At 31.4% G+C, this 13,058-nt stretch overlaps 1 protein-coding gene across 2 annotated transcripts; it reads left to right on the forward strand.

The window, feature by feature from the left end:
* Window positions 1-1,176: 1,176 nt before the first annotated feature.
* Window positions 1,177-12,593, forward strand: LOC134721852 (phosphoenolpyruvate carboxykinase [GTP]-like). Of its 2 annotated transcripts, none has more exons than XM_063585107.1 (13): window positions 1,177-1,293; window positions 2,627-2,809; window positions 3,184-3,305; window positions 3,921-4,105; window positions 4,430-4,633; window positions 4,926-5,113; window positions 5,456-5,585; window positions 7,759-7,970; window positions 8,714-8,894; window positions 9,173-9,268; window positions 9,845-9,948; window positions 10,413-10,578; window positions 11,235-12,593. In XM_063585107.1, the coding sequence occupies exons 2-13, from the start codon at window positions 2,645-2,647 to the stop codon at window positions 11,420-11,422; spliced, it is 1,941 nt and encodes a 646-aa protein (XP_063441177.1). In that variant the 5' UTR covers window positions 1,177-1,293; window positions 2,627-2,644; the 3' UTR covers window positions 11,423-12,593. The 2 variants fall into 2 exon arrangements, with proteins under 2 accessions (XP_063441177.1, XP_063441178.1); XM_063585108.1 differs by lacking the exon at window positions 1,177-1,293 and adding an exon at window positions 1,745-1,890.
* Window positions 12,594-13,058: the final 465 nt, after the last annotated feature.

Below are 13,058 nucleotides of genomic sequence, written 5' to 3' on the forward strand. Positions count from 1 at the left end.
AAACATTTTTTAATGCATTGTGAATTTTATTCAGATCTGCGATATGATCTTTTTATGAAAGCAAGTGCAATTAACCCAAATTTTTACGATTTTAATCATGATGACAAATTTATCTTTCTGATGTCACATGACTGTATACAAGCCTTTTTAGCAAAATCTTTATATTTTATGTTTAACCGCAGAAAATATTGTGTATAACAGATTTTTTTGATTTTTTAAATGTGATGTAAAAGTTTTATTTATTCATTTGTAAATGAATGTTAGAATAAGTTTTAAAGCAAAAGTGTCTCATAAGTCAGTGATGGCTGGATACCGATATTTTAACTTCGATTTAAATTCTTATTTGTATTTTTATACTTATATTATTATGTATGATATTGTTCAGTATTGGTATGTGACACTATAATAAAATATTCTGTCTGTCTGTCTGTCTGTACTGCTCGGGTGAAAGGATCGAGCCATCCAAAACAAACATTCAAGTAATATAAAATGAAGAGGGCCATTTGAATGGTTGCTTAGCTTGGGGAGACACCAGAAGGCTTGCCATGTTTTGTTCAAGTTGTTATTTAAAAATGTTTTGGTTAAACGTTTTATATTCAATAAAAAGCTTTTTGTATGAATGTGTTATTTGTTTGTCAAATATGCAATATCCAAATAAAGTTTTGTTTACTTACTTAGCCACGAATATTATTCTCCTCGTTTCTAAACCAGCATAGCAAGATGTATATTAACTTTATATGTGATCTAATTAATTATAGGACATTAACCAATTGCGTTGTTTAAGCTATTAGAATAAAGGTTGCGATTCGGTAACTAAACTTTTTTTTTTTTTTAATTTAATTTAATTTAATTTGGCCTCACCAGTAAACGAGATTCCGTTAACAGTGTCATAGTAGTCGCAGCTAGTACCAGTATCAATGATGCTTGTTTTGAAGTTGTAGTGAGACCGTATACAACTCAGTGAATTCTTTGCTATTAATTAAGCTTATAAATACAAATGTTATATTTCTAAAAGTGGAATGCATACATTAATTAACAGAATCGGATTATTGAATCCCACCCTTTTCAGCATTTAAAGTTATGTATTGCCTTATGTTAACCCCCCCCCCCCCTGTTTTTGTTTTTATTAAAGTGAACTGGTTGAAGCCCGAGACTATACGATGGTAAATGACTGGTTCTTTGTAAACCGATTAAAGTAAGTGAAACCAGTTGTTTTCCTGTTCCCAAGAGTGGGTTGAAGACGGACACTTTAGTGCCTGCAAAAATCTGGAGTTTTGCACCTATAGAATAAAGGTAAGCCAAAACTAGATGTATTGTAGTATTGCATAGGTTTATCTCGATGCGGTGAAGTGATTTTCATCGCATGACACAAATTATAAGATGCCGGAAATAACTGGCAAATGTAAGCCGGCCGGCTGCATACTTTCATTTTTAACTTCGCCAGGATTAATGAAAGATCATTTGTCATCGTTATTTCATAGTGTAAATTGAAGTATCTGACTTTTATTTAAGTTGTTTTTACGCTGTAATTAGTGCATTTTATTTTAATTGCTGGCAAAACATTGTTTTACGTGCTAATGAGATGCGCATAAACTATCCTTGAAGGTTCAAGGCCAGGTTGTTTACATGATAGTTATTTGTGGCGTCTTGTTATTGCTGATACAGGTGTTTCAAAATAATTTAAATGACGTAAATACATCTATTAATATTTTCTTATCTGTCTGCAAACGTGCAATTTTTGCATAAACACACAGTAAACAAAATAATGTGCATTGCCAATTATTATTGTATGTATTGAACACTAGTCCAATAAATATACCCATACTGTAAAAAAGTTGTTATTTTGTGAAGATCTGGGACTAATTAAACTAGTACTACTATCAGCTAAAGGTAAAATTGTAAGGTGATAGATTAGACAAAATTTAGAGTTAGGATCTAATTATTAGATGAATACAGGTGTGAGACAAGACTTTTTTATAAGTTAACTTATATATACTCAATGTGTCTTTAGATTATATTCAAGTATTTAAATAAAGTTTTCTTACTCAGTTTTTTTTTGGGAAATGTCCAATGACTTTCTGGAAATTTTGCAGTAGATAAAAATACAATTGTATTAATAGGATTTTTTTCAGAATAAGCATCTATTGTCTCTTGATGTCTATTTTTTAGTGTTATTACATTTCAGTCTCAATCATTAGTGTATAGCCACATTTCTTTTTATTGTAATCAACCTTTAGGCTTAAAGTTTACTTTCAAAATATTAAACACAGGCACATGTATCTGAAAAAAGTCATGTTTAAATTTAAACTTTATAAGGTATACAGGGGGAACATTTTTAGAAACAAGTGCCTATAAATTTAAGTGTCATTTTTAATATACTTTTTTTGTTGAATAAATTATCAAGGTTAGTGATAGAATTTTGGTGACTTTTTTGGTATAAACTTTCCTGTCACTTACTGACAGGTAGAATCGTATTGAAAAATATAGCATAAAGGTAGGATTGAAAAATGTTGTGACTTTTTGTTTGGATTGAAAAATGTTATGACTTTTAGGGAGAATCATATTAAAAAATATGCAAATGTTGTAATTTTCAGATGAAATAATTGAATCAATTTGTGACTTTCAGGTTGAATCATATTGAACAATGAGTGACAATAAAGCTGGGGAGAACACTAGTGTGTTTAGTCCAGAGAAAACCCAGTATTATGAGGTCCACAATATAGTGGTCCCACACATTGGACCAGTGCCTATTGCCAAGGGAGACTTTCACAAACTTCCTAAAAAAGTACAGAAGTTCATTGCAAAATGGGTGAGTTGACCTTAAACATATGATATGTAGTGGGAAAAATAATATTCTTCAAGATTTCATCTAGTAAATATAATATTCATTGATGAGGATCATGCATAAAATATGTCAGTTGTTAACCATTACATGTATTAAAGTTGAAATAAAAAAAAACACTAATTTATCTGTTCTACCTACATTGAATTATGGGCAAAGGAAGATAACTCAGATTTAAAATATGGCATATTATTGTCTTTCATAAAATTTGTAGCTGAATACAAAGCAAAATAAATCAGTTTTGACCCCCCTCAGTGCCCACAAATATTTTGATTAATAAATGAGTTTTTCTGTCTTGGATATACTTTTGAGAGATGTTGATCTAGGGAATCTATTTATAGGTTGATATTTGTGCACCAAGAGCTTTATACATCTGTGATGGTTCTAAAGAAGAATCTGATGAGATCATACACAAATTGGTAGAAAGAGGTGTTCTTACAGAACTTAAAAAATATGAAAACTGGTAAGTGTATTATCCTCCAATTTTAGACCTTAAGAGTAATGAAATGATTGAATTATAGTAACCCCGGGGACCATTCAGACTATCATATTTTGAGAGTTGCCACTGTCCATTTGGGTTTGGTGTGATCTGTAAATCTACATTTGTGATAGTCAATTAATCAATTGATAGTGACTGCACTGTCTATTGCACTCTTCAAATATTACACTTTGATTCAATATTACAACAGTTCAAATAATTATCAGACCTCTAAAGGGCAACATAGTCTTTAACAATAGACCAATATCTATACAAAATGTCAAGCTCTAAATCATCACAGGGCTAAAAACAGTTGGGAATTAATTAAAAGATCTTAGCCAGTATATCAGAGAAGTTCAAGATTCATTTGACAGAAGGAATAAAAACATAGTCTAGTTAACACTCCTCTTTTATCTCACCTGGCTCTATTACAGATAGGTAGGCTCTGTAAACAACAAAACAATATCATTGCAAGCTATATTTTTGTCATTTGAGCAATTCAGGCTCTAAGAAGCCTCTTGTGATAATAAGACATGGCTTTTTGTAAGTTAATTCTGTCTAATTATAAAAATTTTATTTTAAAATTGATTTTCTTCAAAGCTTCTTGTGTAGAACTGACCCTGCTGATGTTGCTAGAGTCGAGGCCAAGACCTGGATATCAACAGAACACAAGTTTGATACAGTCCCCCATGTAAGGGAAGGTGTCAAAGGTATTTTGGGACAATGGATTGCACCACCAGACATGGAAAAAGAGATGAATGACAGATATCCTGGCTGTATGAAAGGTAAACCTATACAGTATACCTACTTTATATAAATGTAGTGTTTTGTACTTCCTAAATTTGTCTGTGAAACAATCTTTTTTCCACAGAAAAAGCCAATGTTTTAGAAAATGATAAAATTTAGAGACTGTTATCGTTCTGTGTCTTACACGCTTTCCCCCATGCTCAGATGATGTTCTGCCCGTAAAATTTCAAACTCTTTGTTTTAACACTTGCCTAATTGTACTGAGATTTCGCTGCTAATTTCTAGTAGGTCCTAATGGAGGACCAACCATAAAATTGATTTACACCTGACACACTTCTAACTAAGCATTTATTTATTTTCAGGCAGGACCATGTTTGTGATTCCGTTCAGTATGGGACCTGTAGGAGGGCCAATCAGTAAGATTGGTATACAGCTGACAGATTCTAACTATGTATTGCTATGTATGAATATTATGACTCGTGTAGCACCAAAAGTTTGGGAGACATTAGGAGATGGTGAATTTGTCAAATGTATACACTCTGTTGGATGTCCTAGACCAGTAGAAAGTGAGTACACACTGTATTATAACACCCCTCTTCTCTGGAAGAATCTTTTGTCCAAGCTTTGGGTGGTACCTTTATGTCAGTGTTAAATATCTGTCTTAAAATGCTATACTCACTTTTTATGACATGTAAATTTACAAGATGTACATTTATATAAGTTGTTTAGATTGTTGCATTTTAGTAAAATGTTGAATGTTCTCAATCAAAAGGATAAATCTTGACTTTTATTTACAGATTCAACCTATCTATCTAGGTAAAAAATTGAGTGTATGATGATGAACATTTTATTTTACAGGAAAGGTTGTTAACCATTGGCCATGTAATCCCGAGAGAATCATGATAGCCCACAGACCTGAACAGAGAGAAATTATGTCATATGGTAGTGGGTATGGTGGAAACTCTCTTCTGGGAAAGAAATGTTTTGCTCTAAGAATAGCCAGTGTTATAGCTAGAGATGAAGGGTGGCTTGCAGAACATATGTTGGTAAGTTCTTGAACAGAAAGTTTGAAAAGGAGCAAGTATGATAACTGTTAGACTACAAGGTATGACAACCCTAAGATAACCCAGGCATATTTCTGTTAGACTGTCCAGTATGATCACTCTCAGACTAAATTTCGCCTATAATAAAAACTACTGGAAATTTTTGAAATTACAGTACTTTCAATACTTGCTAGAAAAGAAAATAGAACTATTTAATTGAAATCTATCAACATTGATATACATTTTGGATTCTCCCAAAAATTTCATGGAAGTTGTAAATTCAATTCTCTTTTAAAATGTAGAATATGAAGATTAAAATTCATTGTTATCTATTTTTTGTTCTAGATTATGGGACTTAAAAATGACAAGACAGGTGATGAAAAATTCATTTGTGCAGCTTTCCCCAGTGCTTGTGGTAAAACCAACTTAGCCATGTTACAACCATCTGTTCCTGGATACACAGTCAGAGTAGTAGGTAAGTCTGGGAAGAACATTTTGAAAGACTTACAAACTGACCATTTTATTTTTAAAGTATTGAGTCTTGAAAAAAGATCTGTAGAATTTTCTATTGTACTTTTTATACGACCGCAAAATTTGAAAAAAATTTTGTCGTATATTGCTATCACGTTGGCATCGTCGTCGTCGTCCGAATACTTTTAGTTTTCGCACTCTAACTTTAGTAAAATATAATAGAAATCTATGAAATTTTAACACAAGGTTTATGACAACAAAAGGAAGGTTGGGATTGATTTTGGGAGTTTTGGTCCCAACATTTTAGGAATTAGGGGCCAAAAAGGGCCCAAATAAGCATTTTCTTGGTTTTCGCACTATAACTTTAGTTTAAGGTAATAGAAATCTATGAAATGTTTGACACAAGGTTTATGACCACAAAAGAAAGGTTTGGATTGATTTTGGGAGTTTTGGTTCCAACAGTTTAGGAATTAGGGGCCAAAAAAGGGCCCAAATAAGCATTATTCTTTGTTTTCGCACAATAACTTTAGTTTGAGTAAATAGAAATCAATGAAATTTAAACACAATGTTTATGACCACAAAAGGAAGGTTGGTATTGATTTTGGGAGTTTAGGTCCCAACAGTTTAGGAATTAGGGGCCAAAAAGGGACCCAAATAAGCATTTTTCTTGGTTTTTGCACCATAACTTTAGTATTTATAAATAGAAATCTATGAAATTTAAACATAAGGTTTATGACCTTAAAAGAAAGGTTGGTATAGATTTTGGGAGTTTTGGTCCCAACAGTTTAGGAATAAAGGGCCCAAAGGGTCCAAAATTAAACTTTGTTTGATTTCATCAAAAATTGAATAATTTGGGTTCTTTCATATGCCAAATCTAACTGTGTATGTAGATTCTTAATTTTTGGTCCCGTTTTCAAATTGGTCTACATTAAGGTCCAAAGGGTCCAAAATTAAACTAAGTTTGATTTTAACAAAAATTTGAATTCTTGGGCCTCTTTGATATGCTGAATCTAAACATGTACTTAGATTTTTGATTATGGGCCCAGTTTTCAAGTTGGTCCAAATCAGGATCCAAAATTATTATATTAAGTATTGTGCAATAGCAAGAAATTTTCAATTGCAGTTATAAATTCAGCAATAGCAAGAAATCTTCAATTGCACAGTATTGTGCAATAGCAAGAAATCTTCAATTGCACAGTATTGTGCACTAGCAAATATTTTCAATTGCACAGTATTGCACAATAGCAAGAAATATCTAATTGCATAATATTGTGCAATAGCAAGAAATTCCAATTGGATTTCAATTGGAGTTATCTTTCTTTGTCCAGAATAGTAGTTGAATCAACTTAAATCATTGTTTTATACAATATACAATGTATATTCACTTTTACTACCAACTGATAGATTAAAACAAGCTTTACCATTCAGTCATTGTCAGTGATAACAAGCACTTTTTTTTACATTTTAATATTTTATGATGTATTTAAATGAGAAGTTATTGTTGCAAACTTCATTAGAAATTTGAATTGAGATCAGTTTTGAAATAAGGGAAAGGGGGATGTGAAAAAAAATTGGGAGGGTCAATTTTTTTCATTTCAGATTTCATAAATAAAAAGAAAATTTCTTCAAACATTTTTTTTGAGAGGATTTATATTCAACAGCATAGTGAATTGCTCAAAGGCAAAAATATTTTTTTTAAGTTCATTAGACCACATTCATTCTGTGTCAGAAACCTATGCTGTGTCAACTATTTAATCACAATCCAAATTTAGAGCTGAATCCAGCTTGAATGTTGTGTCCATACTTGCCCCAACCGTTCAGGGTTCAACCTCTGCGGTCGTATAAAGCTGCGCCCTGCCGAGCATCTGGTTATGTCTGTGATATATGTGAAGCATGATATTTCAACTGTTGTATTATTTTTTAGATTTTTTTCAACATTTGACTACGCTTCAGTGTAATATTTTTAAAATTATTTTTACATTTATACAAGCCTTTCTCAATATCTTGTTGTCATAAAGAAAAAGAATTTTCATTTTCTATTCTCAGGATATAGAACCCGGAATGAATCTTTAAATGATTATGTAAAATAAATTTCTAGTTTTTGAAGTGTTATGTTATCAAACAAAAATTAAAACTACATAATCAAATACTTTAAAAGTTATAATCTTCTCTTTCAGGTGATGATATTGCATGGTTAAAGTTTGACAAAGAGGGTACCTTGAGAGCCATCAATCCTGAGGCTGGATTCTTTGGTGTAGCACCAGGTACAAACTTTAAAACCAATCCGAATGCCATGAAGACATTCCAGAAAAACTCTATATTTACCAATGTAGCTGAGACTGCTGATGGAGGATTTTACTGGGAAGGCATGGAAGATGAAGTAGACAAGGTATTAAATAATTTGTATGACCTTTCAACAATAATTTTGGATCAGTCCATCCTGTTTTCCTAAATGTATTTATTGGTTTGCCAAAGTATTGTGCTTAAAGTAGCAATCTATAATTCATTGTAGTTAAGCATCAATGTTCAATTTTTAATTACCAAGTACAGTTCACTACAGTATAACAAACAACTTGATAAATACAACCTACTTATTTTGCATAGGTCCTTTTTATATGACTGTAAAATTTATTTTACCATGTATTTAGTTATTTTATATTTGGGCCCCATAATCAAATTGGTCCACATTTGAAGTCTAAATGGTCCAAAATTGAACTTTATTTGATTTCATCAAAAATTGAATTCTTGGGGGTTCTTTGATATGGTGAATCTAACCATGTATTTAGATTTTTAATATTGGACCATAAAAGGTAAATGTTCAATTTAAAATTTTTAAGTTCTTAGACCACATACTTTCTGTGTCAGAAACATATGCTGTGTCAACTTTTTAATCGCAATCCAAATTCAGAGCTGTATCAAGCTTCAATGTCCATATTTGCCCTAACTGTTCAGGGTTCCATTTCTGCAGTCGTATCAAGCTGCACCCTGCTGAGTATTATAGTATGTTAAATGTGTGAACTTTTACTTGAGCATCACTTTATATTATACAGCAGCAGTTTCCAACTGATACCTTTTCCTGATGGATAAAATTGTTTGGCATTGTGGGTAATAATTTGTAACTTCTTTCTTCAGAACATGATGATAACAACATGGTTGAATAAGAAATGGCAGATTGGAGCACCAGGAAAAGCAGCACATCCTAATTCCAGATTTACAGCCCCAGCTAGCCAGTGTCCTAACATACATCCTGATTGGGAGAAACCTGAGGGAGTACCTATCTCAGCAATTATCTTTGGTGGAAGGAGACCTACAGGTAAGGTTGAGGGGCACTAGAGAGAGTTCCTATCTCTGTGCTTATCTTTTGGGGGGATTTTACAGGTAATTTTATGTATTGCTGTGAAAAGACCAGAACACCTTTACTGGAACAATTTTGTTGTTGAATATATTTGCATGCATGACAGTCAATGTAGAAACTTTTATAATGCATCATGCTTTTTAAGAGAACTAAAGTTTTCAAAAGTGAACACAAATATAAGTTTCAGTTCTCTTTTGCTAAAGATTTAAGTCCTTTCTTGTTTTACTTGTTTATAGGTGTACCATTGGTGTTTGAGACTTTCAGTTGGCAGCATGGAGTGTCTGTGGGAGCCTGTGTCAAGTCTGAAGCAACTGCAGCAGCTGAATTCAAAGGTAACCAAATTTAGAATAACCCACGTTAATACAGTACACTATAAATAACATAATTTTGTGGTTAAATGTTTTTGTAAGCATCTTGGGCATATTTCCCTGCTATTTTACTGAACTTGATTAAAACTAAATTAGAGTTAAATTGGGAAGCGCAGCAAGTACTACAGTATCTAGCTTGAAAATTTGGGGAAATGTGTCGACATGTTTTGCTGCTGAAATGATGTATTTTAACTGGTTTTCTGAAGGTAAATTCTGTTATTGATTTGGGGATGTATGGAGGGCAGGCGGGATTTCAACTGTTTTTTGTAGTTATCTAAAAAAAAATATGTAGAAACTAGGTTAAACATGTTACTATAATTGCATCAATTATCAGACTACAAAGCGAAACTTAATTATTTATATATAAATGTAATAATTAGCAAACTGGCAATTTTTTTCAACAGGTGCAGAACAATACAGGTACAATGGTGCCTCTTGTTGTATAAAAGACAACCTTGTTTTCATTTCAATTAAAAAGCTTTTATGATATATTTGATTCACAGTCAATGTAAGCATTTAATTAATTTCACTATTTTTCAGGAAAGATGATAATGCACGATCCAATGGCTATGAGGCCATTTATGGGGTACAACTTTGGAAATTATCTAAAGCACTGGTTGAAACTGGAAGCCAAACCACACAAGGTAGGAAAGAAAATATAGTCTGATATTAAAAAAAATCACATATAATTCACTTTGTAGTGATTCTTGGAAGTAATCTGTAGACACAACCAAATTTTTCAGAAAAAGATTTCCCATTCATATCACGTATTTTGACATAGTTTAGCATATTAAAACCTTTTGCAGGATCTTAGGAACTTTGAAATATTTTACTTGCCCTGCAATTAATTGAGTTCAGCTTTGAAGTATTGTTTGTTTGTTTGATAAGATTTTACTTTGAAAGTACAGAATGACCTTAAGTGTTGTGTCAGTATGAGGATCAAAATAGATAAAAAGTATTTTAATTTCTATCATAATTATTATATACGTAATTCAATTGACAAGCAAGCCAAACTTTATAATTTGTTGATCTTTTAATGTAATTCTAGTATGAGTTTCCTGGTAAGAAAACTTTATTATGGCTATTTTAATGACTGATATGACTTTAGGTTCCTAAAATCTTCCATGTGAACTGGTTCCGGGTAGATGAAGAAGGAGAATTTCTGTGGCCAGGTTTTGGAGATAATATCCGTGTATTGGACTGGGTACTGAGAAGATGTGCTGGAGAGGAAGGCATTGCTGAGAAAACTCCTGTAGGGTATATACCCAAGAAAGGTAAATACTTAGTAGAAATTACTCTTTACTGCCATAGCTTATTTACCTATCAAAGGTAAGTATTGGCACAGATAATTCACGTAGTATATAGAAATGGCTAATACACGATAGAGAGATTAATACTGGCAAAGGGAAATGCTTATATCAAAGAAACGAAAAATGTTGTCCCAAAAATAATTCAAAAGCCTATGGCTTAAATAAATAAAGCCATTAAATAAAATACTGACATAAATTATAATATAGCACAATAAACAAAATAAGACTGACTCACCATTCAAAGAAAAAATATAAGGAAAGCAAAATTTCTAACTTGATGATATACTGTGGATTCATTATTATTCGTTGGATACCAATTTTCGTGGATTTCGAGGGTACAACAGAACCACGAAATTAAATGTTCAAGGAATAAAACTTTTATATAGGTTTCTATATACAGACTCAACAAAACCACGAAAATTAAATATCCACAATCATGCAAGATGTTCTTAATCCTCGAAAATTGGTACCCACGAAAATAAATGAATCCACAGTATACTGTTTATTGATATGCAGAAGAACAACTGTTACAGTTTTTGAAGCCAAATTCACAAAAGTGTTTTGCATTAAATAGAATTAAAAAGAATTGTTAAATGTAATTTTTTGGTGGTTTTTTTCAGAATCATTTAATTTGACCAACCTTGGTGATCTTAAATGGGATGAACTGTTCAGTATTCCGAAGTACTATTGGCTGGACGACATAAGAGAGAGCAAAAGATTCTTAGAAGATCAAGTAGGAACAGATGTACCACAAGTTATCTGGGATGAGCTGGATGAACAAGAAAAGAGACTTAGGGATCTACTGTAAAACATTTTGTTGATCAGGAGTCCATATCTTGCAAATGTTTTGAGTCAAGGTTACTGAAGTGTTTGGTGACTTTTTCACAGCAGACGTTATATAGTTAGCAGAGTGGAGTGGTGATAATAAATCAAAATATCTTATTTGTTGTTATTTGTTATAGACATATATTTTATACACATTGTTAAAGATGCAATACAAGTGCTTGTAGTAGATAAAGACATATTTATCAGATTAAATGTTGACTGTTAAGTATATGCATGTTATTTAGTAGTTCGATACAATTCTTATCTTTAAAATGTCTCAGACTTGGATCATTTCATGTTGGATCATGTGATCTAACATGTATTTGTTTATTTATTTCACACGTTGGCTGAAAAACATATCAACTTTTTAATTAAGAGAGGATATTAATTTGAATAATTGTGAAACCGATTTTAATTCTTCTTTTTTAATATTTTACTATAATCTGAATTATGAAATGAAAAAAATGATACATGTAGTTACAAATGTTTTAAAATGTTTGCATAATTCAAAGGTTTTCTCATATTTTTATGTTTGACTTCATGCAATAGCATAATTTAGGGTGGTTTTTTTTATAAGAAAGCCTGCCAAATCTAAGCTTGAATGTGTGGCATTATACTTTTATGTTTTATTTTTAGTACAGGTTTGTTTAATGTCATACAAGAGCTTACTAAATGTGGCATTATGGAATGTTACACCATATTTTTATCCGTAGGAGTTTTATAGGTTATACTGTTATAAGTAATTTCAAGGTTTATTGATCATAATTGAAATCCCAAGAGATAATCATTGCATATCGGATTGTTAAATCCTTAGATATAGTTTATCAAATGGTGCTACAATGTATAAGTATAAAATTTACAAATGACCATTCCACTGATTTTATAAAGCTTAAGATATCAGTTTAGATCCTTCTTTCTTTAAGATTCTGATAATGGTTTAAGATTTTTTTATTTTTATGATATTGGATTAAATTTTGCATATTCTTAGCATTATTCAAATTTGACATTTGTGTTCTTGGCTTTCTGGGAATAAATACAATTTATGGTATTTTCAAAACTATGATTTTATAGCTAAAGCTTTAAAATATATACAGAATAGCTAGCTTTTAAAAGCCATTGTTTAATGGTACACCATTCTTGCAGTATATATAGATTGCAATTTTTATGATATATACATTTATAGATGAGACTTTTACTCTCACAGAATACCCGGTATTATGCATTACGTTTTATTTAGTCATTATACATATTTGTAATATCAACTTTCTTGTTGATTTGTTGATTGGTTTTGTTAGATGTAGTTATTTTAAAACATTTCAAATGTATGAGTTTGTTTGTTACTTGATATGATGATTGAAGTTTTCTTAGAAGGCAGTATACTGTATATTCATAAATTATTGTGAAAAAGGTGTCTATGTCAGTATCCCAATAATAAGAACTAGCAATCTGTTATCTGTATGTAGCATTTCCTGAATTTGCAAAATAGATTTATCTCGCATTTATGTCAATTCTTCAAAAAATGCAACAATAAATGCATACAATATTTGCCTTTTACGTTAAGCAAATAACAATCAATAAATCTATAGATGGTTTATTTGTTACATTCCCCTTTCAGTAAG

Source organism: Mytilus trossulus, chromosome 6 (assembly GCF_036588685.1).
Source record: "Mytilus trossulus isolate FHL-02 chromosome 6, PNRI_Mtr1.1.1.hap1, whole genome shotgun sequence".
Classification (NCBI taxonomy): domain Eukaryota; kingdom Metazoa; phylum Mollusca; class Bivalvia; order Mytilida; family Mytilidae; genus Mytilus; species Mytilus trossulus.

Excerpts from the sequence above, each read along its gene's own strand:
- LOC134721852 (XM_063585107.1), top strand. The coding sequence starts at position 2,645 with ATGAGTGACAATAAAGCTGGGGAGAACACTAGTGTGTTTAGTCCAGAG. Across the intron at positions 7,971-8,713 it reads TGGAAGATGAAGTAGACAAG|AACATGATGATAACAACATG; the intron begins GTATTAAATAAT and ends TTCTTTCTTCAG. Across the intron at positions 9,949-10,412 it reads TGGAAGCCAAACCACACAAG|GTTCCTAAAATCTTCCATGT; the intron begins GTAGGAAAGAAA and ends ATATGACTTTAG.